The sequence below is a fragment of the Athene noctua genome, chromosome 7 (assembly GCF_965140245.1).
Source record: "Athene noctua chromosome 7, bAthNoc1.hap1.1, whole genome shotgun sequence".
In the NCBI taxonomy this organism is placed as follows: Eukaryota; Metazoa; Chordata; class Aves; order Strigiformes; family Strigidae; genus Athene; species Athene noctua.
Window position 1 is genome coordinate 29,629,731 of NC_134043.1, and position 23,617 is coordinate 29,653,347.

Here is a 23,617-nt window from a genome sequence, read left to right on the forward strand (position 1 = left end):
ATGCTGTCTTTAAAGTGCGCATGCAATGACTTGAACAAAACTAAGAGTTTTTAAGAGTTTCTAGTGTCAAGCCATATATTGATGGTTAAGCACAGCTCTAACACTTTGCTGATTCAGGGCCTTGGACAGATGTGAGGGTGTACATTGGGAACAAACAGTCAAGAGAAACAAGATTAACTTAATGTAGTCAACATGAAGGAAGGTAGATATTACCTGTTGGGGCGAGTGGAACCTCTTCCACACCTCCACTAACATATGTTGTTATAGGCTTATTTAACTCCTGGGGTAAAGCTGCCAGAGCACTGAAATCATCCATAAAATATACCATTCTTGGATTAAAGGCAATCTGTTCAAGTTCTGCCTTATCCGCACTCCTAACTCCAACAGCAAAAGTCAGCACTCCGGCCCGAGCTAATTCATTGGAAACTTGCAAGAAGGGATCGGCAGACCTCCCTGCTGTCACCAGGACTAGGACCTGTGGCACTTGTTCATTTATTCTGCTCCCACCAGCTTCCGTGAAGTGATTTGAAAGCACAAAGTTCAGTGCAGAGCCAGTGTTCAGCACTGACCCCCCCTTGGGCCTCAGCTGCCCCATACGTTGAATTATGTCTGATTTGGTTTGGTACGAGTATAGAAAGAACTCAGTTTTAGGAGTGTCACTAAATTGCACTAAGCCAACTCGGATTTTGTCACTGTCGACATCAAGGTAGTTAACTAGAGTGGCAACAAAGTCACGCACAAAGGGGAAGTTGGCATTTCCAACGTTGAGTGATCCATCCAAAAGAAAGATGATATCCCTTTTGGTTACTTGAACTGCAGTAGAGCACAGAAAATAACATGAGACATCACAGAAAACAAAAATAGATTTTTTTTTTCATGTGTGCATACAGCATATGCTGTACACGCATGTAAACCTTGTTAGGAGGAAGTGAGGAGAAAAAGAAGAAAGTGTGATCAGCACAGAAGTAACAAGGACCTTACTGGAAATTACTAAATTGGGCAGGGGAGGTTTCTGACTTGTATTAAAAAGTCTTTTAAATGTCAGGCTTATCAACAGGATTCAGTTTCTGTCACGGTAAATGTTTTTAACAGCTGCTAATGCCAGAGTTGCATGCTCTGAGCCAGATCCTTAGGTGGCAAAAGGCACCTACATTGATTTTGGTGGAGGAATTCTGAATTATACCTACAGACACCTTGCTTACCTGCAAGTCACTAAGCATTTACTTGGGGTTTTCCAACAAAGCTTTAGGGAACATTTCTGCTTTCTGGCACCTTTTTTCACTTTTCTGGCACAGGTGCTTTGACACCTTGTGCTATCACCCCCTTATTAAGCAATACCCCTTTCCACAGGGATGTTCCCATGCATCCCTAGATGTAGAGAACCATGTCCTGCCCTGCAGTGACTTCCATGGTTGTGCTGTGCAGCCAGCACCGGCCAGCCCACGGCACAGAGTTAGGTTCCACTTGCATGGGAAAAAACTTCTGACAAGTTACCAATTTGGTTGGTATTTTGAGCAGGTATTAAAAATAGCTTTTACTAATAGGCTTAGAAAAGCTGGTGCAGACAAGGCTGCAATGGCTGCCTGAGACACCTGCCTCTTGGATGTCTGCATTTGATGCAGAAAACTGCATTTTAATGTCTGCAGTTATAGACCATTTTGTGGTGTGGTGAAGGGGGAGAAATTTCTCACTTTTAGCAATAACCAGCCAGTTCTCAGCTCCTTTTATAAGATTAAATCCTTCCTGGGCTGTCTCCTGGCATCTAAGCCCCAAGACACAGATCTGCAATGTCACCCTGAAGACACCTCAGGATCATCCCCCTGTTCTTTTTGCCTCTAAACACGTCATGTCCAGATGACAGACTAAAGTGCCAAAACTTTAAATAAGATCTCAGAGAACCAATGAGTGGGCTCATCCAATGCATCCCTACTGGATGCCTTCCTCCAAATAAGTTATTCGAGAATATATATCTCTTTCTGCTTAAAGCATTTACCTATGGGCATACGGCTATATTCATCCATCTCTCTAGCTTGCCTTGTCCCTGTAAACTTCCTGTTCTCTATATAAAATACATAAATATTGAGATACTGAGAACCAAAAGGGAGAAAGGGCTCTTTGGAGTACAGGCATTGCTTTCAGATTTTACAGTTTGTCTTGGATTTCTGTATTTTAACTTTTTCCCAGAAAAGTGCCATTCAAGGCTCCGGGTGAGACAATATCTAGTTGAAATGTAAGAGACTGCCCAGTGTCAAAATCAGTTATGTTACTTATAACGGTCACTTATAGAGTAGGATATGATTACTTGTTTATTGTGTGAATAACTGTGAGTACAGTAGAGCAAAAGGACTGGGAAAAAAGAGAAGCTGCGTGAATGAGCTTTAAAGAACAATAAGTATAGGAACATTTTTAATTCACATTGAAAAATAAAAATGTCAGGTTTGGTGTATAGCCATGCAAAACTGTATTAGCAGGAAGCACATTCTGAAAAAAAGCTTATTAAATTGTAAGTCTCGTGATATTCATCTTAATTAAGGACAAGTATTGGCAAACTGATTTTAAAACATCCGCTTTTCATGTAAATCAGTTACAGGGTTTCATTCTTTAAGGACCCTTTCCAAAAACTCAGTTTCTTTTTGCACCATGGTTTATAATTTTAAATTACTTGGAGAAACTAGAAAAAATAAGGACACGGTTCGACACCCACTTAAGCCAATGGAAACCTCAGTATTGACCTTACTGGGAGCTGGAAGGAGTCGTGGTTTTCTAATGTTTATATACCATGAGACAGAAGTGCAAGGTTCAAATTTGATCTAGCTCAACATTAATTCAACCTCAAGCATCTCTATCAGGAAGAAATCATGAGAAATTTGTTATAAAATCTCTATGCAGCTAGAACACCTCTTGAAATAAGGGGAAACTGCCTCAAAAGACATGACTCTAGTGACGGATTACTTCCAAAACCTACTGATGTCAGTGGCAAGACCAAGTAAAAAGAATCCACTGGCCTCACAGGGCTCTGGATCATTTTTTAAACGGGTTAAGTTAAAATCAACACTGCAATAGTCTCATACACATCTTAGGGCTTGAGCTGAGTCAATTATAAGAAAACTGTAAATATGTTCTTAAGGAGTGAGCTTCAGTCCAAGTGTCAGGGTAGCTTTCTCTGAACATCTCCATGAACAAACTTGCTTATTTTCTTTACACTCAGAAGAAATTTAACCTTTCTTGAGTAAATATTCACTACAGATTATTTTCAAGCTGCAGAAGAGATTATAACATTCACAGTGTGTCCTGTTCATAGGTTACACAAAGGTAAAAGAAAAAGCCTCCACTCAACGATTTCAGCACCTAACTAGCAAAGCGTATCTTCCACGTCCAGGCCTTTAAATGTTGGTGACAAATATGGAATGGGGCAAAAATCTCAAGGAAGGAAAGACAAAGCTGTAACAACAAGCACACTACCAAATTCACCAATCTGTTCATGCACATTTTACAAATCAAAGAAACAACACTTAGCTATGCTGGAAAATGTGCCTCAGGCTTTTTTCCTCCTTATCTCTACATGCCATAGAAGAAGAGTTGACAAAATATAAACCATATTTCCTTAATTAGAAATAGGTAATTAATTACCTGATGGTGGTTCTGGGACAATTAATCCTCCAGAGAGTGTCCGGATAGGCGACAGCACTTCGGGAAGAATGGCTTGCATGAACTGAACACGGAAGTCATTTGGATTGAATACAAAATCTCTCTCATGGGCAATTTCTTGAAGTTCTGCCAGGTCAGCGTTTCTTGACCCAATGGCCAGGATCACTATCCGGTTCTTTTTCATCTCAGCCGCAGCTTGGTCAACGGCATCCCTGGACTTACCACCAGTGATGAGCACCAGCATGGGAAGCACCCCTTCCTCCATCCTGCACCCAGCAGCACTGGTGAAGAAGTTGTTCCTCACAAAGTCCAGTGCCGAGCCGGTGTTGAGTGCTGTACCACCCATGAGCTTCATTCTCTTCACGTTAGCCATCACATCCTTTCTGCTCTGGTGGGTGTTGAAATAAAACTCTGGCTTCACAGTGTCTGCGTACTGTGCCACCGCGACTTGGATCAGGTCAGGTCCAACCTCCAGCCTTTGGACAATTTTGGCAACGAAATCACGAATTGAGTTAAAGGGGGCAGTCCCCAAAGCAGTTGAGCCATCTATCAGGAAGACTATATCCTTCTTGTTCACTTCAATAACTGCAAGTAACACATGAACATAATGTTAGCAGAAGCCTTCACCACACTTGGTGCATCAATTCTGCGTCAACAGTTCAGCAACATTTTGGACTTATTTGCTTGAAATACTGTTACTCTCAACACTATAAAAGGGTCTTGCTTTCAAAACAGAATTATTTTTTAGGTTCTAGCAGAGAGCTAATAAGAAATCTGATTGAATGTTTCCCCTATCTAAAACACAAAAGAGTTGAAGAGTTGCAAAAATTGCACTGTTTATAAAACTCCATATTAAAATGCATATACATATCAAAACAAGAAAGAATGGCAGTCAGGAAAAATCCTGGTACTCAGCTGGCACATGAGATAGATAAAAGAAGCAGGCGATGCTCCCTCTATCTGCAGCGGAGCCATCTGAATCATGCCAGAGTGTGGTTTGGTCTCAGGATTAGGTTCTCAAGAGCAATGACACAAGTAAAGAACAGTATCCACTTACTCGACATACCTGGTCTTTGGGTCTTCACATCCTACATCTTATTCCTTATCTAACAAAAACAAGTTACGATTTTTCTTGGCACAGCTAGCCCAGTCATGGAAGAGCTGAATTATATTCTGGTTGCCATGTCTTTAACAAAACGGGTCCCCTAGGTTGTAATCTCTGAAATTTTATTATTGACGATGACATAGGTCGCAGAAGAAACACAATTAGCTTTCCAGTTCTCTGGCTAAGTTTGAAGGAAGATAGTTAGGGAGGAAAAAATACCTGTTGTGTGGCATTGGAACCAAAGCACCATCATATTTAATACAGCAAAATCAGTAAATACCAACAAGACCAATACTGTTATGATAAAAGCATTACACATGATCATCATGAGAGATAATACCATCTTTTAGAAAACTCCATTCACATCGTCACCTCCCTGATTTCATGCCGTTGAAGTGAAAAAGGCAACCTTGTGTTGCTTCCAAGTTACGCTGGAGCATTATGGATCATTGTGTTACGTTGGACTTGGGGTATCCTTAAATTGCCTACCCACCTAAGAGCTCCGGAGACAGGGTCAATATTCAAGGTGACAGGTCCCTCACCTCCCAGGCTCACTGCTACACCCAGCACAGAGCTTGGAAGAAGAGAAGACCCAGCATCATCAGGATTCGACACCCCTCAGGGCACATGGTAGCAAATACTCTCTTGTCCTGCCTGGATGGAAAAGGGCAGCCCCTTGGCCCATCATGGCTCCTCTGCATGGAGTCTATTTACTTTGGATGTGAACAAAGAACAAAGCTCTGGCTGAAGTCTTCCTTGGCCAGACACCAGCTGGCCATGGAAACCAGTGCTCCCAAAGGCTGTCTCTGTCAGGTTTCTCATTATGGGTGAATGCCATGAGATTGGGCTACCCCAAGCAGTGATTTAGAGCTGGAGATGACATCTGCGACTCAGCTGCCCTCTCTGCCCTTGGACCACAAGAGACCTGCCTCTGCCAGCAAGTATGAGCCTTTGCAGAATCCTCACACAGAGTCTTGCTGGAAATTGTTGGATTAAGAACAGGTTGCCAAAGTTTGAAGCTTAAAATAGCCCACTGTGGTGCTGTCGGACACAAAATGATGAGAACCTGCATGAAGTGAATGTGGTGGTACCCTCCCTGAGCCACAGCCTCATGTGAGCTGCCGGTGGATTGCAGCTGACTGCCCAATCTGTCAAAACAGAGCTACTCACAAAGCAACAGGGATTTGTTTGAATAACCCCTTTCCCAGAGCCATGATTTCCAACATTCATGCCTCCAGCCAGGTTTTTTTCCTCATCAGTTACTCCAAGGAGGAGAGGGCTGAAAACAGGAAACTTTCCAAATGGATAACAAGGGCTGAAATCTCTGCTTTGTATCACCCAGGAGGATGTCCAAAGTGCTTCCTTAGCTTGTCAGCAGCTAGATACCCAAAAATGGAGACCCTGGAAACTTTTGACTTTATATAGAAGTTTGTGGGAAACATCAAAGGGGCTTTGCAAAGATGAGGAAGGCTGGGAAGGAATAGCTCCCTCTACTATTCATTCCTCTTGCAGCTCTCAAATCCTGCAGTATGTTTCCTTAGAGAAGAGGAATGCAAGAACCGAAACGAAAACCCACAAGAAGAAACACCCCACAGTACTAATTTCAATGGACACAATTAAAGCAAAAGCATTTGAGCAAAGTTGCACACATCTCATAGGGTCTGATCCAGAGCCCAGTAAAGCTGATGGCAAGTCTCCCAGGAATCAAAGGATTTGGGATCAAAGCATTATATCTTTGACTCTAAAAGTTGGGAATGTTAGAGCGTGTCAGCATTGAACTGAGCCCTGCAGTTCCTTCCTCACTGCCATCTCAACTATCTTTGGTGAAGCACCTCATCTAATTTAATCTTCCAGGCTCCCCCAGAAGCTAAAGCAGAAGGGAGAATTGAGGCAGAAAGGCACTTTGAGACATCCATTCATCCCAGGAAGTCTATTGTACAGCTGGAGAGTTAAAGTGAAGTGATTTCAGTATTTCACAGGAAAGCTGGGTACCACAATGGGTTTGGCATCCCTTTTGGGCTGCTGTGTATCTCCCAAAGGAGTGCTTTACACTGCAGACTTCCAAAGCATGATGTTAATCAACCAGAGCTGTCAAAATTAATTTCTGTGGATGCTAGGAAGGAAATTCCCAAAGGCTCCTTTAAAAATACCCACTTCTCCATTTAGCATATCCCTCTGTATGTAATTGCAGAGGCTGATGATACTGTATCACCTTCTACAAATGAGCTGTCATTTTAAGTGAAAAATATGCAAGTGCAGATGAAACCAAATGTACCAACATTTTTAATATTGCCATTCAAACTGCTAAAAATCAGAGGGGGATAAAGAGAGGTTTTCCATTGACTTGCATGGGTCCTGGCATGCACATTTTAGCTAGACGTGAAGACTTCAGCTTATTTAGCTAAACACGGTTCTTGAGGAGTGCTACAAACAAAAGTTCTTTATGTTCTTTCCTGGAATAATCAAGGCAAGGTCATAAAATAGTCTTTTAGGCAAATTCCTCCCTTTGATTTGAGCCACGGGATAGAAATCGTATTTAGACATACATCAGCAAAGACATCTGGAATGCAGTTTTAGATGTCAACATACATCATGAGTTGAACTGTATGTACAGAACTCCACAGTGGAACTTGGATCCCAAAAGTGTTGTTTGCATTAAGCGTCCTGATAATTAAGTGCAGCAACTCCAGCCTGGCCCTTTCCAGGGGCCTCTGAAATATGACATATTATGCCTTTCATAAAGCCTCTCTAGCAGTACATTTAACTTAGTCATAAAATCAAAGGGTGAGAATCTCTTAAAAACCTACTTTCTCCAAAAATCCAGATATTCATTATTCCACTGCACCTAAGCTAGTGCTAGTCCAGATATAATGTCACCAGGGACTTAAGAGTGACAAAGTGACCTAAGTGGAATATCCATTTCTCACGGCCTCATGGAAAGCTGTAAACTTTCTCAGCTTATGGGCCAAACCTTGTCAGCAAGGTAGGGATTTCACTTCAGAAGAACTAAGGGCTGTTCTGCTTTTAAATTCAACATGAATTTCATGCTTTTCCAAAGGATAATGCACAATATCAGTGAGGTAGGGAATTTTACTGTTGTAGCAAGATGTTAACTTCAGCTCTGTGAAATGAGGATCCATTTAACATCCCTGTTAGCTTCCCCAGTCAAATTTCATTCTTATGACACTTTCAACTGACATATAATGTAAGCTTACATGTCATAGCTGTTTTCAGAACTGAGAGTACTGCAGCATTTATCCCCGGAGTGCTTAGATACCCCAATAAGGATTATATGAGCTTTTTATACTCTGCTTGTGTCCTTTAAAACCCCATGCTATGCCAGTTATTGACACAAAACCTCACAGTTTTCAAAAGATAACCCACTGGGAAAATGAGTTTCTGAACATTAGCCTCAGGACTATTTGTCTTTCCCATTGTTTCTCCATAACCAGACCAGAGAGATGCATTGCAAAGATAAAAAATTTAAATTAAAAATATAAATATGTTTTCAAAGCGTGCAAAAGCTCATTCATTCATTGATTTATCGAAATGCAACAGTCTAGAAAGGCATACATACCTTCAGTCACAATGGTTGGGGCCTCTAACAAAATGAGTCTTTGGGCCACTCCAACAATGTTGGGCAGTAATAATTCTCGAAGAGCATCAAGGTTATGGATATCCAGGGCAGTAAATGCGAAGCTTCCATCAGTAGCAATCTGCTGCAGCTCTGCACTGTCAGCATTCAGGACCCCAATGCTAAATGAAAATATACTAGCTTGCTTCACCGCTAACAAGCCCTCTCGGATATCATCACTAGACTCTCCACCACTTATCAGCACTAAAATCTGAGGCACTGCTTCCTCTATCCTGCTGCCTCCCGCCTGGGTGAAGAGGTTCTCCACCACATACTCCAGTGCCGCACCGGTGTTCGCTTCCTCGCCACCGCGGAAACTAAGTGCCTTCACGGCATCCAGAACATCCGCTTTTGTGGAGTAGCTGTTCAAAGCGAACTCGGTTTTGGGTTGATCACTATACTGCACCACCCCAATGTGTATTTGCTGAGCTCCAACTCTGAGGCTTTCAATCAAATTTACAAGGAAATCACGTATGGCTTGAAAATTGACACTTCCGATGTTGTTTGATCCGTCAATAAGGAAAATAAGGTCAGCGGACTCTTGAGCTTTAAAAAAAGAAATGCAAAAGGTGAAAGCATTAAAATGAGTGATTACATGCAGTTGTACAGTGTTCTGACATGTTTCTTGGAAAACCAGTAAGAAACACGAAAATGAGAAAACAAAACACATGTTCATGGAGGAGGTGACGTTTGCCTCTTAGTTCTGCATTCTGATTGAATATGAGCTCCCAACCCCATCCCGGCAGCATCCACTACCCATCAAGAGATGGCTCGAGCAGACACAACCTGAGCCAGTGGCTGCAGTTACACAGGGGTCAGCATTATTGGCATGTGAGGAGAAAATCTGGCAAAATATAATTTTCAGAAATCTAGATTCATTCCATCAGTGGCCAGTACTGTCCAAATATTTAGACAGAGCCAAAAGAAAAAGGTGGATTTTGGTGGTAATTCACCCTGAGGTTATTAGGTGAGGACAGTAATATTTGTAGGATGCTTTCCTCATTGCAATCTTTTTTTTTTTTTTTTTTTTTTTTTTTTTTTAAGAAAAAACCCATCATTTACTGGATTCATGGAAAGTTTCAGCCTCTCTGATGCAATTCTGCTCTTTTGCTGGTTAAACCCAGCAGCTGGATACATTCCCACTGTGAATAAATCCCCACCATGAAGAATTATTATTTGAAATGCATTTGTTAGAAACAATTGAAAATGTTTTGGTTATTATTCTTGCACTGTAACTCTTTTACCAGCTGCCAGCATACACACGATGGTATTTGTCCAGCAAGCTGACCTGCACAATTGTCAACTCATGCCACGCAAGAATTGTCTTGCTTTAATTATTTTGCACAAAGATGCACTGATCATCGATAGAGGGGTCTGGTCTGTATTTTTCATATGGACTCTGGATATTCAATCAAGGAATGCAGAATCAGGTTAAAACAGGGTGATGAAATCAGTCATGACACAATTATCCAACTCTATTTTTTGCGACCATACCGAGATAATCGCAAGCATCTGCTGAGAATATACACACACACCAAACAAAACTTTTATATGGTAGAAACAAGCTTGTTGAAGGGGTAAACATTTTTGCTTTGACTTACCGAAGCAGACCCAAAATGCCCTGGTGTCTGCTCTTACTCCTTTTGCTCAACTAATTTTACCATCAACATCACCAAGAGCTGTATTCATGCAAAAAAGTGGGGAAGAAGACTCCAAAGCATGCTTAGATTTTACATGCTATTACCCTCCAATCTTGTTAAGAAATCAAATTTCAGACTATTTACAAATGAATGACAAGCAACATTTGGAAATCCCACCCAGCTCTCAACATTTGAAAGCCAAAGGTGAAACAAGTAGCAACACTGGCATGTAGTTTAGCAAGGCCAGGAATAAACCTGGCTTTTGCTATTAACCAGCAGCATCGATTTTTTTTTTTTTTTCCGATCTGTTTGGTTGCTTTTCTAGTAGATGTTTTCATACATTGTAATGCCACCAAGAGATTCAAATAATGCTGCAATTCCAGCGACAAAGGTTTCCAGAGCACCATCGCTTCCCTGGGCCAACTGAACTCAGAATTGCAAAAGACTCCAGGATTTTTTTTCGATCATTGAGTTGAAAATTAGGGGTGCTTGAAGTTTTATTTACTGTCCTACTTTCAGCTGGAATATATATGTTCTACTTCATGATATAAATGAAAGGGAACACTCAAAGCAGTTGTAGCCAGTGCATCTTTAGATACCCTGGACATCTTTTTGAGGGATGAGATTTCAGACACCAATGGGTGTCATCACGGCAGCACCGGTCACTCCCACAGGAGGGAAAACAGATACTAAACAGATGCGTTGGATAATTGGTCATCACTGTAAAAAACCTTGTACTTCAGTGCACATTTATGGAATGAGCTGGTGCTGGAGAACAAATAAAAGCATGCTTGTTACACAACTAAGCAAGGCGGGTCAGGTGAGACAGACAGCTAAGATTTAACAAATACATCAGGGCAAACTTGGGGCTGACTTTCACACTTACGCTAGTCAGCTCTGGGGACTGCCACAGACCAATAGCTTTGGCACTTTATACTGGAAGTACTACAGTACTGTTTTGTTTTTTTTTTCACATTTCTGTTTTATATTAGGGCTCATATCTAGCATAACATCCACAGCATTTTTATACATTTTAGTGCTACACAGAGTTATCAGCTGAATAAATGACTTCTTAAACTCTTATGCAAACAGTTATTTGTACCATGCTTTGCACACTGTTGTCATCTAAAGTTTAGACCTGTGACATCTTTTCCCATGTTTAACGATACTCCATAGATGGCCCATGCAGATCACATGGGTAAAACTACAACAGTAGGATTAGCTTAAATTTGTGTTATAGAGAGGAAAGGAAATGCCTTCAAAAAATATCTTTGAGTAGAAATGAACTTGGAAATGCATGATATACTTGAAGAAGGAATTTGCCTTTAAAGCTTTTAAAGAAATATCTGTGACTCCAGATGCTGATGTACTATGGGGTTACCTCTTGGGATGCCTCAGAGGAGGACAGCCAGCTGCCAAAGACCAATTCCCCTATTGATTTCAACAGGGAAGCACTGGGGTCCTTCATGGCGAAGATGCCAAACAGCCACTGCAGTGCTGTCAGCAGGCTGGGTATAACATTTGTTTTCCACATATACTGACATGTTTTTCTTAGAATTGGTGAACCTTATGTCATCTTTCTGGGGCAGCTGCTTTTCTTCCCTGTGGCTTTCACATGATCTGGATATTTGCCCTGTCAAGCACTTCGCACAATAAAAACACATGTGAGCACAGCCTTTTGGTGTTGCTCGGTGTCATGCAGTGATGGAGAGCACCCAGTGGGGCTGGCGTGAGGGTTAATCAGGCAAGACAACACAGGGGGATTAATGTTACACTGCCTCATTACACTGACGTTGGCTTACATCACCCCACAAGCTATTGACCTTCAGATGGAGTCTCAGGAATAAAAAAAAAGGTTTGATCTCTGGGACTTCTGTTTTGAAACACAACAAAGCTGCTCAGAAGGCCCTTTCCACACTGAAATTTCATACAGAGAAGGGACAGAAGAAGACTGTCTTATTTTTTTCCAGGAAAATTCGGCCCCGGCTTGTGGTCAGCACAGATACATTGAAGCCAGCGCAGTTTGCAGAGAGGTTTTCGTTACAGAAAGGGTCCAGAGGTCCAGTGTTCCAGCAGGTGGAAGCCACTGGCTTGCAAGGAATGCATTTTTGTGGTATTGCTAAAGGGACTCTCCAACCACACACCTTCTCCCAGTGGATGAGAAGAGAGGCTAAGGGCCAGCTCAGGAATGAGTTTTCAATGGAGAATTCTCCACCAAACCCCTTTTGCTGTCTTCAGCCAAGAATGTGACTTTCTGGAGTAGCAGCACATTGCCTATCTCCCCTGCGAGCTGCAAGGAGCCATCCCACGTGATGTCCCTGCAGCCAGCAGCAACCTTCTCCGTCTCCAGCAGGTTTTCAGTCAGGGCCTCAAAGAGTCACCATCGTTTGCTAGTGTGTTCAGCCTGCCTTGTGAGTGGATAGGATGGGGCAACTTAATAACTCTGCAGCGTTCCCTATGCTTGCATTTCCATGCCTTGGGTGCAAAAGGATGGCCACAACGGGCCATTGCCTATCCAAGCTCTCCTGTGTTACCTCCTAGCAGCTCTGGCAGGGATGCCACCTCAGTCTGCAAATAACAACATGCTCGATAGCTACAAACATGGGGCCACATGCTTCAAACCTTTGTTTTTAAACCTCTGAACATCCATCTCAGTCTTGCCCCTACAAAGGCTTTAAACAGCACAACGCCAGCAGATACCATGTTGATGGGAGCCATCAGCAGTCAGCCATTACCTGTGATGTCTTTAACCAGTCCTTTGGCCCCAGCCTTTTCTGGAGTCATGGATGAATGGACACTCGCCACTAAGTCTCCAACTATGCCATGGAGAGCGGTAAAATTCTCTAGGTTGAAAAGGTGCATATCGAGGGGTTCGCTCGCTATTTCCTTTAACTCCCCTTCCACTGCATCCTGAACGCCGATCGCAAACATGTTTACATGGGCCGATTTAAGGACAGATGATGGCAGAGCCACATCATCCTGGGATCGTCCATCCGTTAACACTATAATAACCTGGGGGACGCCTTCACTGGCTCTGCTTCCAGCAGCTTTAGTGAGATGGTTCTCGATTAGGTACTCTAATCCTTTTCCAGTCTTGGTGCCTCCCCCCATGTAAGGCATGTTGGCAATATGGGACAGGACGTCTCGGGTAGAGGGGTAGGTATTTAACTGGAACTCTGTGTGGGGGTTTCCGCTGAACTGGACCAGGGCAAAGCGAAAATCATTTCCTCCCACAGCTAAAGCTTTTACAACATCATACAGAAACTCTCGAATGAGTTGGAAATGTTCCTTCCCAATGCTCCAAGAGGAATCCACTAGAAATATTATATCAGCCACAGCAACGGTTTTGGCAGCTTTAAAAAAACAGATGGGGATTTACGATTTTCTATCGGTTAGCTCAAGCATGCCTCCTCCTCCTCCTCCTAGCCCAAATGACCGACGGCCTCTTTCGCATGGTGAAAGTGAAGCTTAGCTTCCCCTTATCGCCCGCAGCAAAACAAGAAGCGCTGGGGAAAAACCAGGCAGCCATCAGCACCCCGACACCACAGGTGTTGGGGGACAGGAGGGGACAGCATGCAACCTACCCTTCACAGAGAGGGGGAGGTGAGATGCTTCTCCCCTCCCAGACCCTCACTGTACAGGTTTGGACACCAGCTCTGAGCCAGACAAAGATGCCTGTAGCTTCATGTGTGAATTTGGGCTTGCTCAGCTTCAAACCACCTGTGGTCTCCTGTGTTATTGTTGTTGTTTTTTTCCTGATTCTGCAGTAGTGCTCAAGGAAGAAAGAACTGCTCAGTTTAAGCAGTCTAGGTGCTGGCATGAGTTTTCCATATTTTTCCTGTCCCCCCGTAACACCAGCTATGGTCCCAAAGACACCAGCGCTTCCTCTTAAAAAAAAATCAAGCAGCTTTTCTTCAGGTCAGTGGCAGTGTTCATCTCGCCGCAGAATTCCCTCCTACACATGCAAGGAGGGCAAAACAGCTCTGCCCAGGAGAAAACCTGCTCGGGGCCACCCTGGGTGCATGTCCCACACCCCCATCCCCCACAGAGCATCCTCAAAGGCACGCCACCGGCCAGCGACATGCTCAGGAAGGCACAGCACGTGTTGGCCAAGGTCTGGGTCCGAAAGGACCCTCAGCTGAGTGGGAGCTGAGGAGCAGAAGGTAAACCACAACATACCATCGACATGCATGTTAAAAACCAAACAGTGCAAATGTCTCGGTGTGAACTAGCAGCACATTTGCATGGGAGCGAAGTTGGGTAAAGCAGTCCAGTCTTACCTGCTTGCTGCTGGGCATGAACCAAGCAAAGTCCTGAGAGTAGGAGGCAAAACATTGCCACAAAGGGCAAATGTCGGTGTTTCCTCATTTTGGTCCTTTATGTGAGTTTTCCTTTTAGTCTCTTTGTTTCAAAGCACCCAGTGTGAGACCTAAGGGAGAAAAACAGGGACAGTTTGAAACAGCAACAGTGCTGACCAGTCACGGATGAGGCATGAGATAGATAGAAAAGCCAAACCATGTAGTTTTGCAATGTTTTGGTGGCACTTTGGCAGGAAAAAAATATTTTTATATTGAACAGAGCAAACATTACTTTGGAAGAGGAATTATCACTCACATAGTTGGAATTTAATCACCCCTGTGGTCTTAGATGGCTTTCTTCTTGCCTTTGTTGTTCCAGGTAATACCTAATACATAGGAAAATGAATAGCCTAGGTTTCTGCCACCAACCTTCAAAATATATGATGCTCTTTCACCTGTCTTCCTCTCCCATGGATGGCCAGCTGAAACATCTTGGCCAACATTCCCTCTTGTTGTTCTCCTTTCTTATTATATTTTTTACAAACACCATAATAATAATTTTCCTGAACATCCCTCTTTGCCTTAGCTCACCTTTTCAGCTGTCCCAAGCATACAAATGGAAATTTAATTACTCCACATCCAAGTGAGACACATGATCTGGCTGAACAGCAAAAATCCCTTGGACTCCCCCAAGCTCACATCCCCAGCAGTGAAATAGCCTACGCCGGCTGACCACATTTTGGAAAGGTACCAAGAATAACATTTTGTGTGTTGGAGCCAAAAATAAAATTTCTGCAAGTTTCTTATCTGTGATCCACCTGGCAAGTCTTCTGAAACAATGTCTCCTTCAGGAAATCTGTGTATCTGTTGTCATAGAGATGGCCAATTTATTATTCAATCTTCATTTTCCAAGCCTACAGAGCAGAAACCAGCAAGGCTTGCTTAACTGAGAAAATATCCTCCCAAAAGGGAATACAGTGATTTAATACTTCTCATTCCCCAAAGGGAGCTCAATTACTCACATGAATCACAAGTGATTCAAATATATCAAGCTATTAACCAGGTCATAATAATAATTAAAAAAGAAAAAAATCAATTTTCTCATCAGCATCCTTGCCAACTCCATCACTCCACAGAGTTGTGACCAATAAAAGACCCTAAGGGGGTTAGTGGAAAAACTAACCCTCTCCTTCAGAAAAGCCATGGTAGTTAGACATATGGCCACCACCAGCACCTGGAAACAGAACCAGGTGCTGGGAATTAAGGAAAATTCAGAAATAAACTTCTGAACAGCAGATCCCTCTTCCACCAGAGAGACAGTCCTCAGGGCTATCAAAGGGGGATTTGGTGGAAAGGAGGGGTCAACATCCACCTTGTTTCCTGAAACCCAGCGTGATCCTGACATTTCCAATGGCTCCCTGCGTGTCAAAGCTGGGCTGGGGTCTGGTCCTTCTTGGGAGAAGGGATCTGCAGCATCCGCTCTTCCAGATGCTCCACAAGGCATTTATGAGTGCCATATAGCATGAGTCAGGCAAAAGCTAGGCCCTGCCTTTCCCCCCACATTTGTGTATAGTAATAATAATAACACCAGGTGGAGAGACATTTAATAGGCACCCAGAGCCAGCAGCTAGCATGCAGCATTAATTAAGATGTGACAAGTCTTCCCTGTTATTGGCAACTTCTCAATTTATAGAGGCAGCTGCTGCAGTCCAGAGGTATCTCTATCATTCATAAAAAGACTAGAAAATCATCCTTGTTAGCTGGCACTCATCCATCCCCCCAGCTATTTGAATCCAAGCCAAACCTCCCAGGGACTCCAGTGGGAGCAAACCTGCTCTGCTGGACTGTATCCCTGATTTACAGCTTGCTCCCAGAAATCCTGGTTTCACCCAAAGGATGTATGAGGAGGGGAAAGCTGGGCTCTGCTTCCCCATGGGTGCAGGCTTAGCCATGGGTGTCACTGTGGGGTTTATCCCCTGAGCACACAAATGCAGAAAGGTCTGTAGGTCCCGAAGCCGAGGTTTGCAAAAAGCACCAAGCTTGTGACCCAGACCCATCCAACCCTACCAGAGCATCTCCCCTCTGGGCAGAAGAGGTTTGTGGAAGGGTTGAAAGTTTTTTGAGATGGGGTTGGCTTGCAGCATCCAATGGGAATAAAAATACTGCTAGCAATGAATTAAAAAAGTGAAATAAAATGCACGTTACAAAAAAACAGACCATCAAAATAATGTACACTGTAAAAGTGCTGGGATTTCTTTTCCAAAATGCAGGAAGTTATGTTATCAACCTGTTTATCAGTTGCTGCCATCCTAACCCTCTTCAGTTGCAATAGCTAGGGGTAAAGAGAGCATGAAGATAAACCGGTGAAAATTAAGGTCTTGCCAGCTAAAAAATGACAGGACCGAAGCAAACATTTTGGGGATTTTTGGTTTTAGTGCTGAGCAGCTGCAGAGCACCTTATGGGGCTGTGAACAGCCATGAAATGCAGCGGAAGGGAAAAGCAAATCTCCTCGACACTACAAAATCTCCCCCGTCCCGGAACACCCACCATGACCACAGTGGTGGGTAATGGGGCTTTACTTTGAATGAGATTTCCAAACTCAATGGTAGGTCTATACCTACATCTTTAGGGCTGCTCTAGCTTGAAACCCCTTGAAGAACTGCCTTGCCCATGTTCAAACAAGGAGCCTGAGGGAGAGCCAGGGCTAGCCCACCTCTGTTAGGACCCTTTGGGTCCTGCTCAGCCCCAGTAGAGAAACCACCAGCTGTATTTTATGCACCTCCATGCTGGCAAATCCAAACAGCTCAAAGTCGTGAGTCAGCCCTTGGGGCATTATGAGATAAACCTGGATATCACAATATATTAAAACAACACTCAGTCTCAGCTTTGGTTTATTTGCCCCGGCCATCTGGGAAATAAAATGCTTTTTTAAAAGCAGTAATAAGTTGGCTGTTCTTTTTAGTCACCTTCTTTTCCATTTTAGCCTTTAGGAGGCCTCCATATCTATTTCCAGCTTTGTCTGCAAGCTCCATCATAGAATTTTTAGCTATATGAAAGCAGAGGGCCTTGTTCATCAACAAGAGATGAATTTTAGCATCATGCTTCCCCCAATCACAGCTGAGATGAGTTATTGGAAAGAAAGAAGCAGCAAAGTCTTGCAGGAAGAGGTGATTGATTTCTCTTAGACACCGACTGATAATTTATGGAAAAGAGGAGCATTTAAGCACAGGCATTCCGATACCCCCTCCATGATACCCTTGTTAGCAAAGGAGGAGTTGGAGTTGGGAGTTAAGTGCTTTCAGAAAGGTGGGTGAGGAGATATCTTCCTGCAGGGGAAGAAGTAAGGACAGAAGCTTTTTTGTTAGGGGTAATGTGCTTCTTGGGGGTGGGGTTTTGAACCAAAACTCTGTCCAGATCTGGTTTGACTGAGCAGACAGCACATCTCTGGCTCAGTGAGAAAGGTGGGTTTAAGACAATAAATTATGTGATTTATTTTTGTTTTGCTTGGAGGTAGGTCTTGCCTGGCTTGCCTTGGTGAGGCACAACAAGTATAATAACTTGCTTTCCTCAATATGTTCTTGCTTTGTGTCCTAAATTACCCCTGGTCACAGAAGGTGAAGGTAGCACTAGCATCCAGGGAGTGGAGGATAAAACCAGAGATGTGAGCTTATGCTAATTCATTTTAATTCTTGATTATGGCAAATATCTGTTTTGCAGCTTTATTCTCCTCGAGCGTTGGTTTTGATAATGTATTTTTGATAAGGCAACTTTATCCTGGTGGGTTTTTTTTTTTTCAAATGAAAAGTTCCTCGCAGTCCTGGTGGGTGAAAGCTCTGGTGGAATTTTTGATATAACCACTGCAAGCTGGAAAAAATGCTAAAAAACATGACTAGTGAGTGCCTTTAGAAAATGAAAGCATTTCCCTGAACTGTTAAGAATTAGCACCAAAACCTGGGGAATCAGTCTCTTAATAATTCATGTGCTAAAAGATTAACTCATGTAGTTTTCAGTAATCTGAAAGTTTTATGTCTGTCTAGAGTTTATGTAGTATGTGGTGACCTCTTAATGCTACAGTATGTCCTCTATTTCATCAGAAGATATACATCTGTTACTAATAATGCTTTCAGAAGGCAATCATTTCTACCACTAACGCAATGAAATGATTTCCTTAACTATTTTTCCCAGCAGCTATTTTTTACTTATTGCATACTTCTCTGTGCATAAAGTTTGACGTTTTACATAATTTTTTTATTTGAGTGGATGTTTCAAATTCACTTTCTAAGCAATCATTTGCTTGTGTGTGTTTTTTCACTAGAGTGTAGTTAAAATAAAATCTGTAAAAGTGAAAAGCAGATGAGTAGACTTTGAAAAAGCGAAACATAAAAGGCAGAAAAAAAATACTACAGCTGTTACATATCACTTTGATTCATTATATATGCCTCTCAGCTGGGCTGGATGGCTTTGAGAGGGAGGGAAAATATCTATGGCTTTACTGTAAATAGAAATGTGATAGATATGGATGAGTGCAAAGGCAGGTAGAGAGAATAATTAATGTTGTTGCAAAATACCTCTTAAATCTGAACTCTCAGCTGGGTAGTGCTTCAGGCACTGATGCTATCTGTAGTGCTGGACTGTAAGAGAAAGCAATCAGCACAGCTCCAGCTGCTGGAGGGATTTTCTGTACTAGCATTTTGTAGTTTTATCTGATGCTTTTCTTCAAGGCTAAAGGACTGAACTGGGCAGAACTGTCTCCTGGGGTGTGATAACCAGGAAATCCATAATTAGTGATTTATTTGTGAAATCCATTCACATCAGCTCTCCCTCCCCATGTCACATTGATGCTACAGAGAGGTGAGCAGCCTCTGGGAAAGGACAGAGGACCCACAGCAAGCGTGGTAGGCAGAGCCATGACTTGAATGCTCTTTTTCTGGGGACAAATGGCCTGGGTTTGGACTTGGTCTTGGGCAGCTTGTGTAGCTTTGCTAGTCGGCACAGCCAGGGGCCTTTAGGGTGCCTCGCTGCTAAAGACTTTAGTACATGTGGCCCAGTATTCCTGCACAGCCCTGGGGCATCACAAAAAACATTTCTTGAACAAAAAAACCTGAAAACCAATTGCAGTACTTAAACCCCTTGTGCTTGTGGTGTGGGTCATCCTCTACTGGGAGAAAGGTGGATTTACACCTGGGTCCCAACAGCATTTCTGAAAGGCAGGACTTGAGTGAGGGCAAAGCATCATCCCACAGATGGTGAAGGAGAGGAGAAATTGTGAGCATCCTACAGACACCTCTAAAAGTCTGCCTCATGGGATGTCAGGGTCAAAACCAAGAGACCTGTGCCTTTATCTGCATTTATTTTGTGGGGATCTCCTCACACCTCCATCATCACACTGTTTCCCAACCAAAATGCTCAGCCTGAAATCCCCTTGACTTGGCTGTCCTCTGCTATATGCATGTCCCTGGAAGGCAGCAGTGAAGTCATGACGCTGTGGTAAGCCTTGCCAGTGGCTTGCAAGTGGACACCGGCCAGCCAGAACAACTATTTGCTGTCCCATCAATGGGATATATATCCAGTTGTGCCTGTGGAGCAAGCAGCAGGGAGAAAGGGCTCCTGAAATCCTGATGTGGAGCCATCGTGACACAGATTGCCCTCTGGAGGTGATGCCTGCTCCTCTCTCAGCTGGATGAATCCTCCCTTAAATTTCTCTGCACTGCTAACAGCTCTGAGCTGAGAAGAATATTAGCCAGAAGCTGCTCCCAGCAGTGATCTGGGCACCTAGGAGGCTAAATGGTACAATTTTTCCATGTGGAGTAGCTCAGTAACCTCTGAAAAGGGACATGAGTGTCCCAAGCCTCTAACATAGCCACGTCTTTATCATAGAACACTAAATCTCGCCTGATCCCACAGCCTCTAGGAGAAAAAAGGCTATATGTAGAGACTCAGAATGAGCTGTATAGGACAGATCCTGAATTTATTCATGGCTCCAAGCGGAGCCATTTAAATTTGCACCAGCTCTTTTGAAGGGTTTCCATTAATTTGTTGCCATCTGGCATTGATGGCGCTGGGAAGGTGGAGGTTGTTGGGTTGAGGGCTGCTCCTGAAAACATTTCTTCCTACAAAGGTAGACCTGAACATTAAAAGCAAACAAACCTAAAAGGGTGAAAAAATCTTCCTTCTTTTGCAAACCACTCAAACTCTGATTTTGAAAACCAGCATTCACAAAAATGACAGAGTTATGTTGTATTTATATTCTACCTGGGCAAGCTCCCTGGGTGCTAGCATTTAATATGAATCACATATTCATTTCTGTTCTTATAAGCATGCTGTTGGCTTAAAATCTGGTTGGTTTTTTTCATCTGAAGACTGAGACTGAAATAGAGTAGTTAATAAGAGGAAAGGGAGTATTTGCTAAAAAAAGAGGAAACTCCCTCAAAGATCAATGACTCTTTATGTATAGTAACCTAAGCCTCCCAGAGCCTCTCCACCCAAACAAATCGGCTCCTTAATGTGGAACACAGATCACTTAAAAAGGTGGAAAAAGTGATGGGCACGCAGAGCGGTAAGGCTGGCTGTGATTCACAGTGGGGAGCAGGCATGCAATGCCACCCGTAGCCAGCCCTGCTGCTGTGCACGCCCAACACGGGGGCAGGTTCATCTCTGCTGCAAATCAAATGCATCCAGGCTGGGAGAACACAGTCCAAGGCTGGCAAGACCATGCAGTTACCAGAGTTTGCACTGATGGAAGGAATAAGATGTTCTCTTCCCTCCTCGTCCCAGACAGGCACGTAGCAAAAGTTAGGAGAGGAACAACATTTTTTCTTCTTGACATGTGGGAATACAGCGGGGGCTGGTTTAGCTCACCCTGAAATTGGGGAAAGTTGCTGCATTTGAATTAAAAATTGTAAAGAAGTTTGAAAAAACAGAAAGAGAACTGGGGAGTCTGATGGAAAATGGAAAGGAAATGAATGATGATGCAGCAGCAGTGAGAGTGCAGCCCTGAACTCCTGTCTTAGAAATGTCATTGCACCCCTGGTCAGGGTCAACCCTCTCTGCAAAGACCAGCGTGGAACGAGGGTATAAAGCTGGGGACAGAACGCCTGTTTCCCTGAGCTTCTGGTACTGGTGAGTCAAAGGATGGTACTGGGAAGATGCAGAGCTGCGTCTCTGCTCTGCCACCACATTCCTACGTGACTTTGGAGGGGTCCTCCAGCTCCCTGAAACAGCTTCTGGCTGGAGACATCTCTCTGGCCTCCACAAAGCTCCTAAACCGGGTGGCTGTGACCCAGAAACAGCACTATATAAGCACAGTAATTATCCAACCATAAATACTGATAATTTTTAAAAACCAGTAAGTAATGGGGTAAGGCCAGAAGTTTGAAACACACAGCATTCCTCCCCTGAGAGCGTACATGAATCATCGCAGCAACCAGAAATGAGCTGAGAGTTTCCCATTGCGCCCGTTGGAACCAGAGTGGCTTTGGCCACCTCCGCTCCAGCCAGTTTTGGCCCCTGTGCATGGTCAGGAAACCAATTTGGCTACAACCCTTTCTCACCCCAGGTTCCGGCTGGGAAGGGAGGGCTTTGCTGAGCCAAGGGGGAGGGTGGTGGGGTGTCTCCACGATTAGTCATAGCTGCCCCCTCCGCAAGAGCATCACTGTGTGCAAAGCTCCAGGGAGCTGAGGGTGACTGGGGCTATGGAGGGAAAGGGCTGGAAAAGGCAGGAGGAGGCAGAGATGGGAGCTGTGGAGAGCGGTGGTGTTCTATGAAAGGCTGGAGAGCCCTTGGGGGAAAAATAGCTGATGTTTGGCCAACTTCCCTCTCCACGGATGACCACAAGGAGATGAGGATTATCCCTGGAGCCACAACAGTGCTGGCCCACCTTGGAGCAGCAGGGACATTCCTGGCAGTGGGACCTGTGTGGGGTGGACAGGCTGATAAGCATCTCTGGCCAGTTCACCCTACCATGCCTTGAGGCAAGAGGGGTGAGGGCTGCTGTCAAACAACCCCCAGCCCTGGGGGCATGCCTCGGGAGCAGGAAAGGGGCAGTGAGACACCCCAATTAGCTGGACTCCTTGCAGGGTCCCATTCATGCACCCACCTCCTTGTGCCCATGCTGCTCCCAAAATCACGACATGGCCTCCTCGGGGAACCCACCCTGCCGCTTCCAGGGGCATCCTGCTCCAGTCCCACCAAGCTGCTGTGGAGTGATTTCAAGGCATTGAAGGCAAACACTGTCCCACAGCAGTGGGGGAAAAAACCCTGCTTGGTGCTTTTGAATGAATTTAATTCTCCTGCACTGGTGGGGCCAGGAACATCCCCATACACCTGCGGTGCATTGGCTTGGGGAGGAGGCTCCGGGTGTGAGCAAGCTGGCTGCTTTGCTCCGCTTTTCCAAGCGCAGTGCAAGCCTCAGGGTAGCTTTCCTGTGAGGACACGGCTCTCCGCATGGAATGGGTTTTGTCCAAAATTCCTTGAAATCTCCCCAAAGACTAACACCCCACTGAGGAGGAGAAACGCAGTGCAGCAGCTGCTGAGCCCAGGCTAAGGGCTCCCGCATGGAAAGCAACACTTACCCCTGAGTGAACCCCCAAAAAAAGTTGCTTATTCCAGGATTTTCCGCTCTGACGCGCCTCTCACCCTTGCTTCATGGCGTACCAGCGCTGCTCAACCTTCCGGCTGCCCACTCGCCTTGCTCGGTGGGGTGTGAGCACGGTGGGGCGAGGGAAATAGGGGTGCGCTGGTCCCCGCGAGGCAGCCGCTGTGGGTCTGAGCGAGGCCGGAGGAGGCGGCTGGCGCGGGAGTGTCGAGGGGCCGGGCGATCCAACGTCGCAAATGGGATCCAGATGGTTGGTGCTGGCGTTCCCGGGGCTGAGGTCAGAGCCGCTCATCACACGCGGTCCCCCCCCCATCCGCCCCCCCCCGCCCTGGGGGACGCCTCCGCGCTGTGTGGCTTCCCCTTCCCGCGCTGGTCCCGCTGTCTCCAAAATGCTTCTCCCTTCTATCAGTAAGAAGAAATATATTTAAAAAAAAAAAAAAAAAAAGCCCTGCAGGGTTTGCAGGAGCTGATTTAACTTTGCCTTTCAGTTGGCAAGGGCTGGACTTGGGTTTTTGCAGGAGCCAGAACGTGCCAAGGACCATACCAAGTTATGCAGGGCTCTGGCGAAGCGCCCTTTGGAGATGCTCAAGGTTGCAGAAAGCTCAGACTCTCCCCCTGAACAATTAGGAGCATCAGTGCGGGGGGAGAGAGTCTTTTCTTAAGACAGTTTCCTATTTTCATGTATCAGCTTTTTTTTA

At 44.4% G+C, this 23,617-nt stretch overlaps 1 protein-coding gene across 1 annotated transcript in view; it reads right to left on the reverse strand.

The window, feature by feature from the left end:
* The window catches only part of COL6A3 (collagen type VI alpha 3 chain), a 63,305-nt gene extending 40,108 nt beyond the window's left edge, over positions 1-23,197 (reverse strand). Inside the window, exons 1-6 of the mRNA XM_074910508.1 lie at positions 22,897-23,197; positions 14,308-14,456; positions 12,763-13,380; positions 8,331-8,933; positions 3,631-4,233; positions 214-813 (exon numbers count right to left, since the gene is read on the reverse strand). Of these exons, the coding sequence (XP_074766609.1) occupies positions 214-813; positions 3,631-4,233; positions 8,331-8,933; positions 12,763-13,380; positions 14,308-14,395 (2,512 nt within the window). The 5' untranslated portion in view covers positions 14,396-14,456; positions 22,897-23,197. The remainder of the gene's footprint in view (positions 1-213; positions 814-3,630; positions 4,234-8,330; positions 8,934-12,762; positions 13,381-14,307; positions 14,457-22,896) is intronic.
* Between the last annotated feature and the right edge of the window lie 420 nt (positions 23,198-23,617).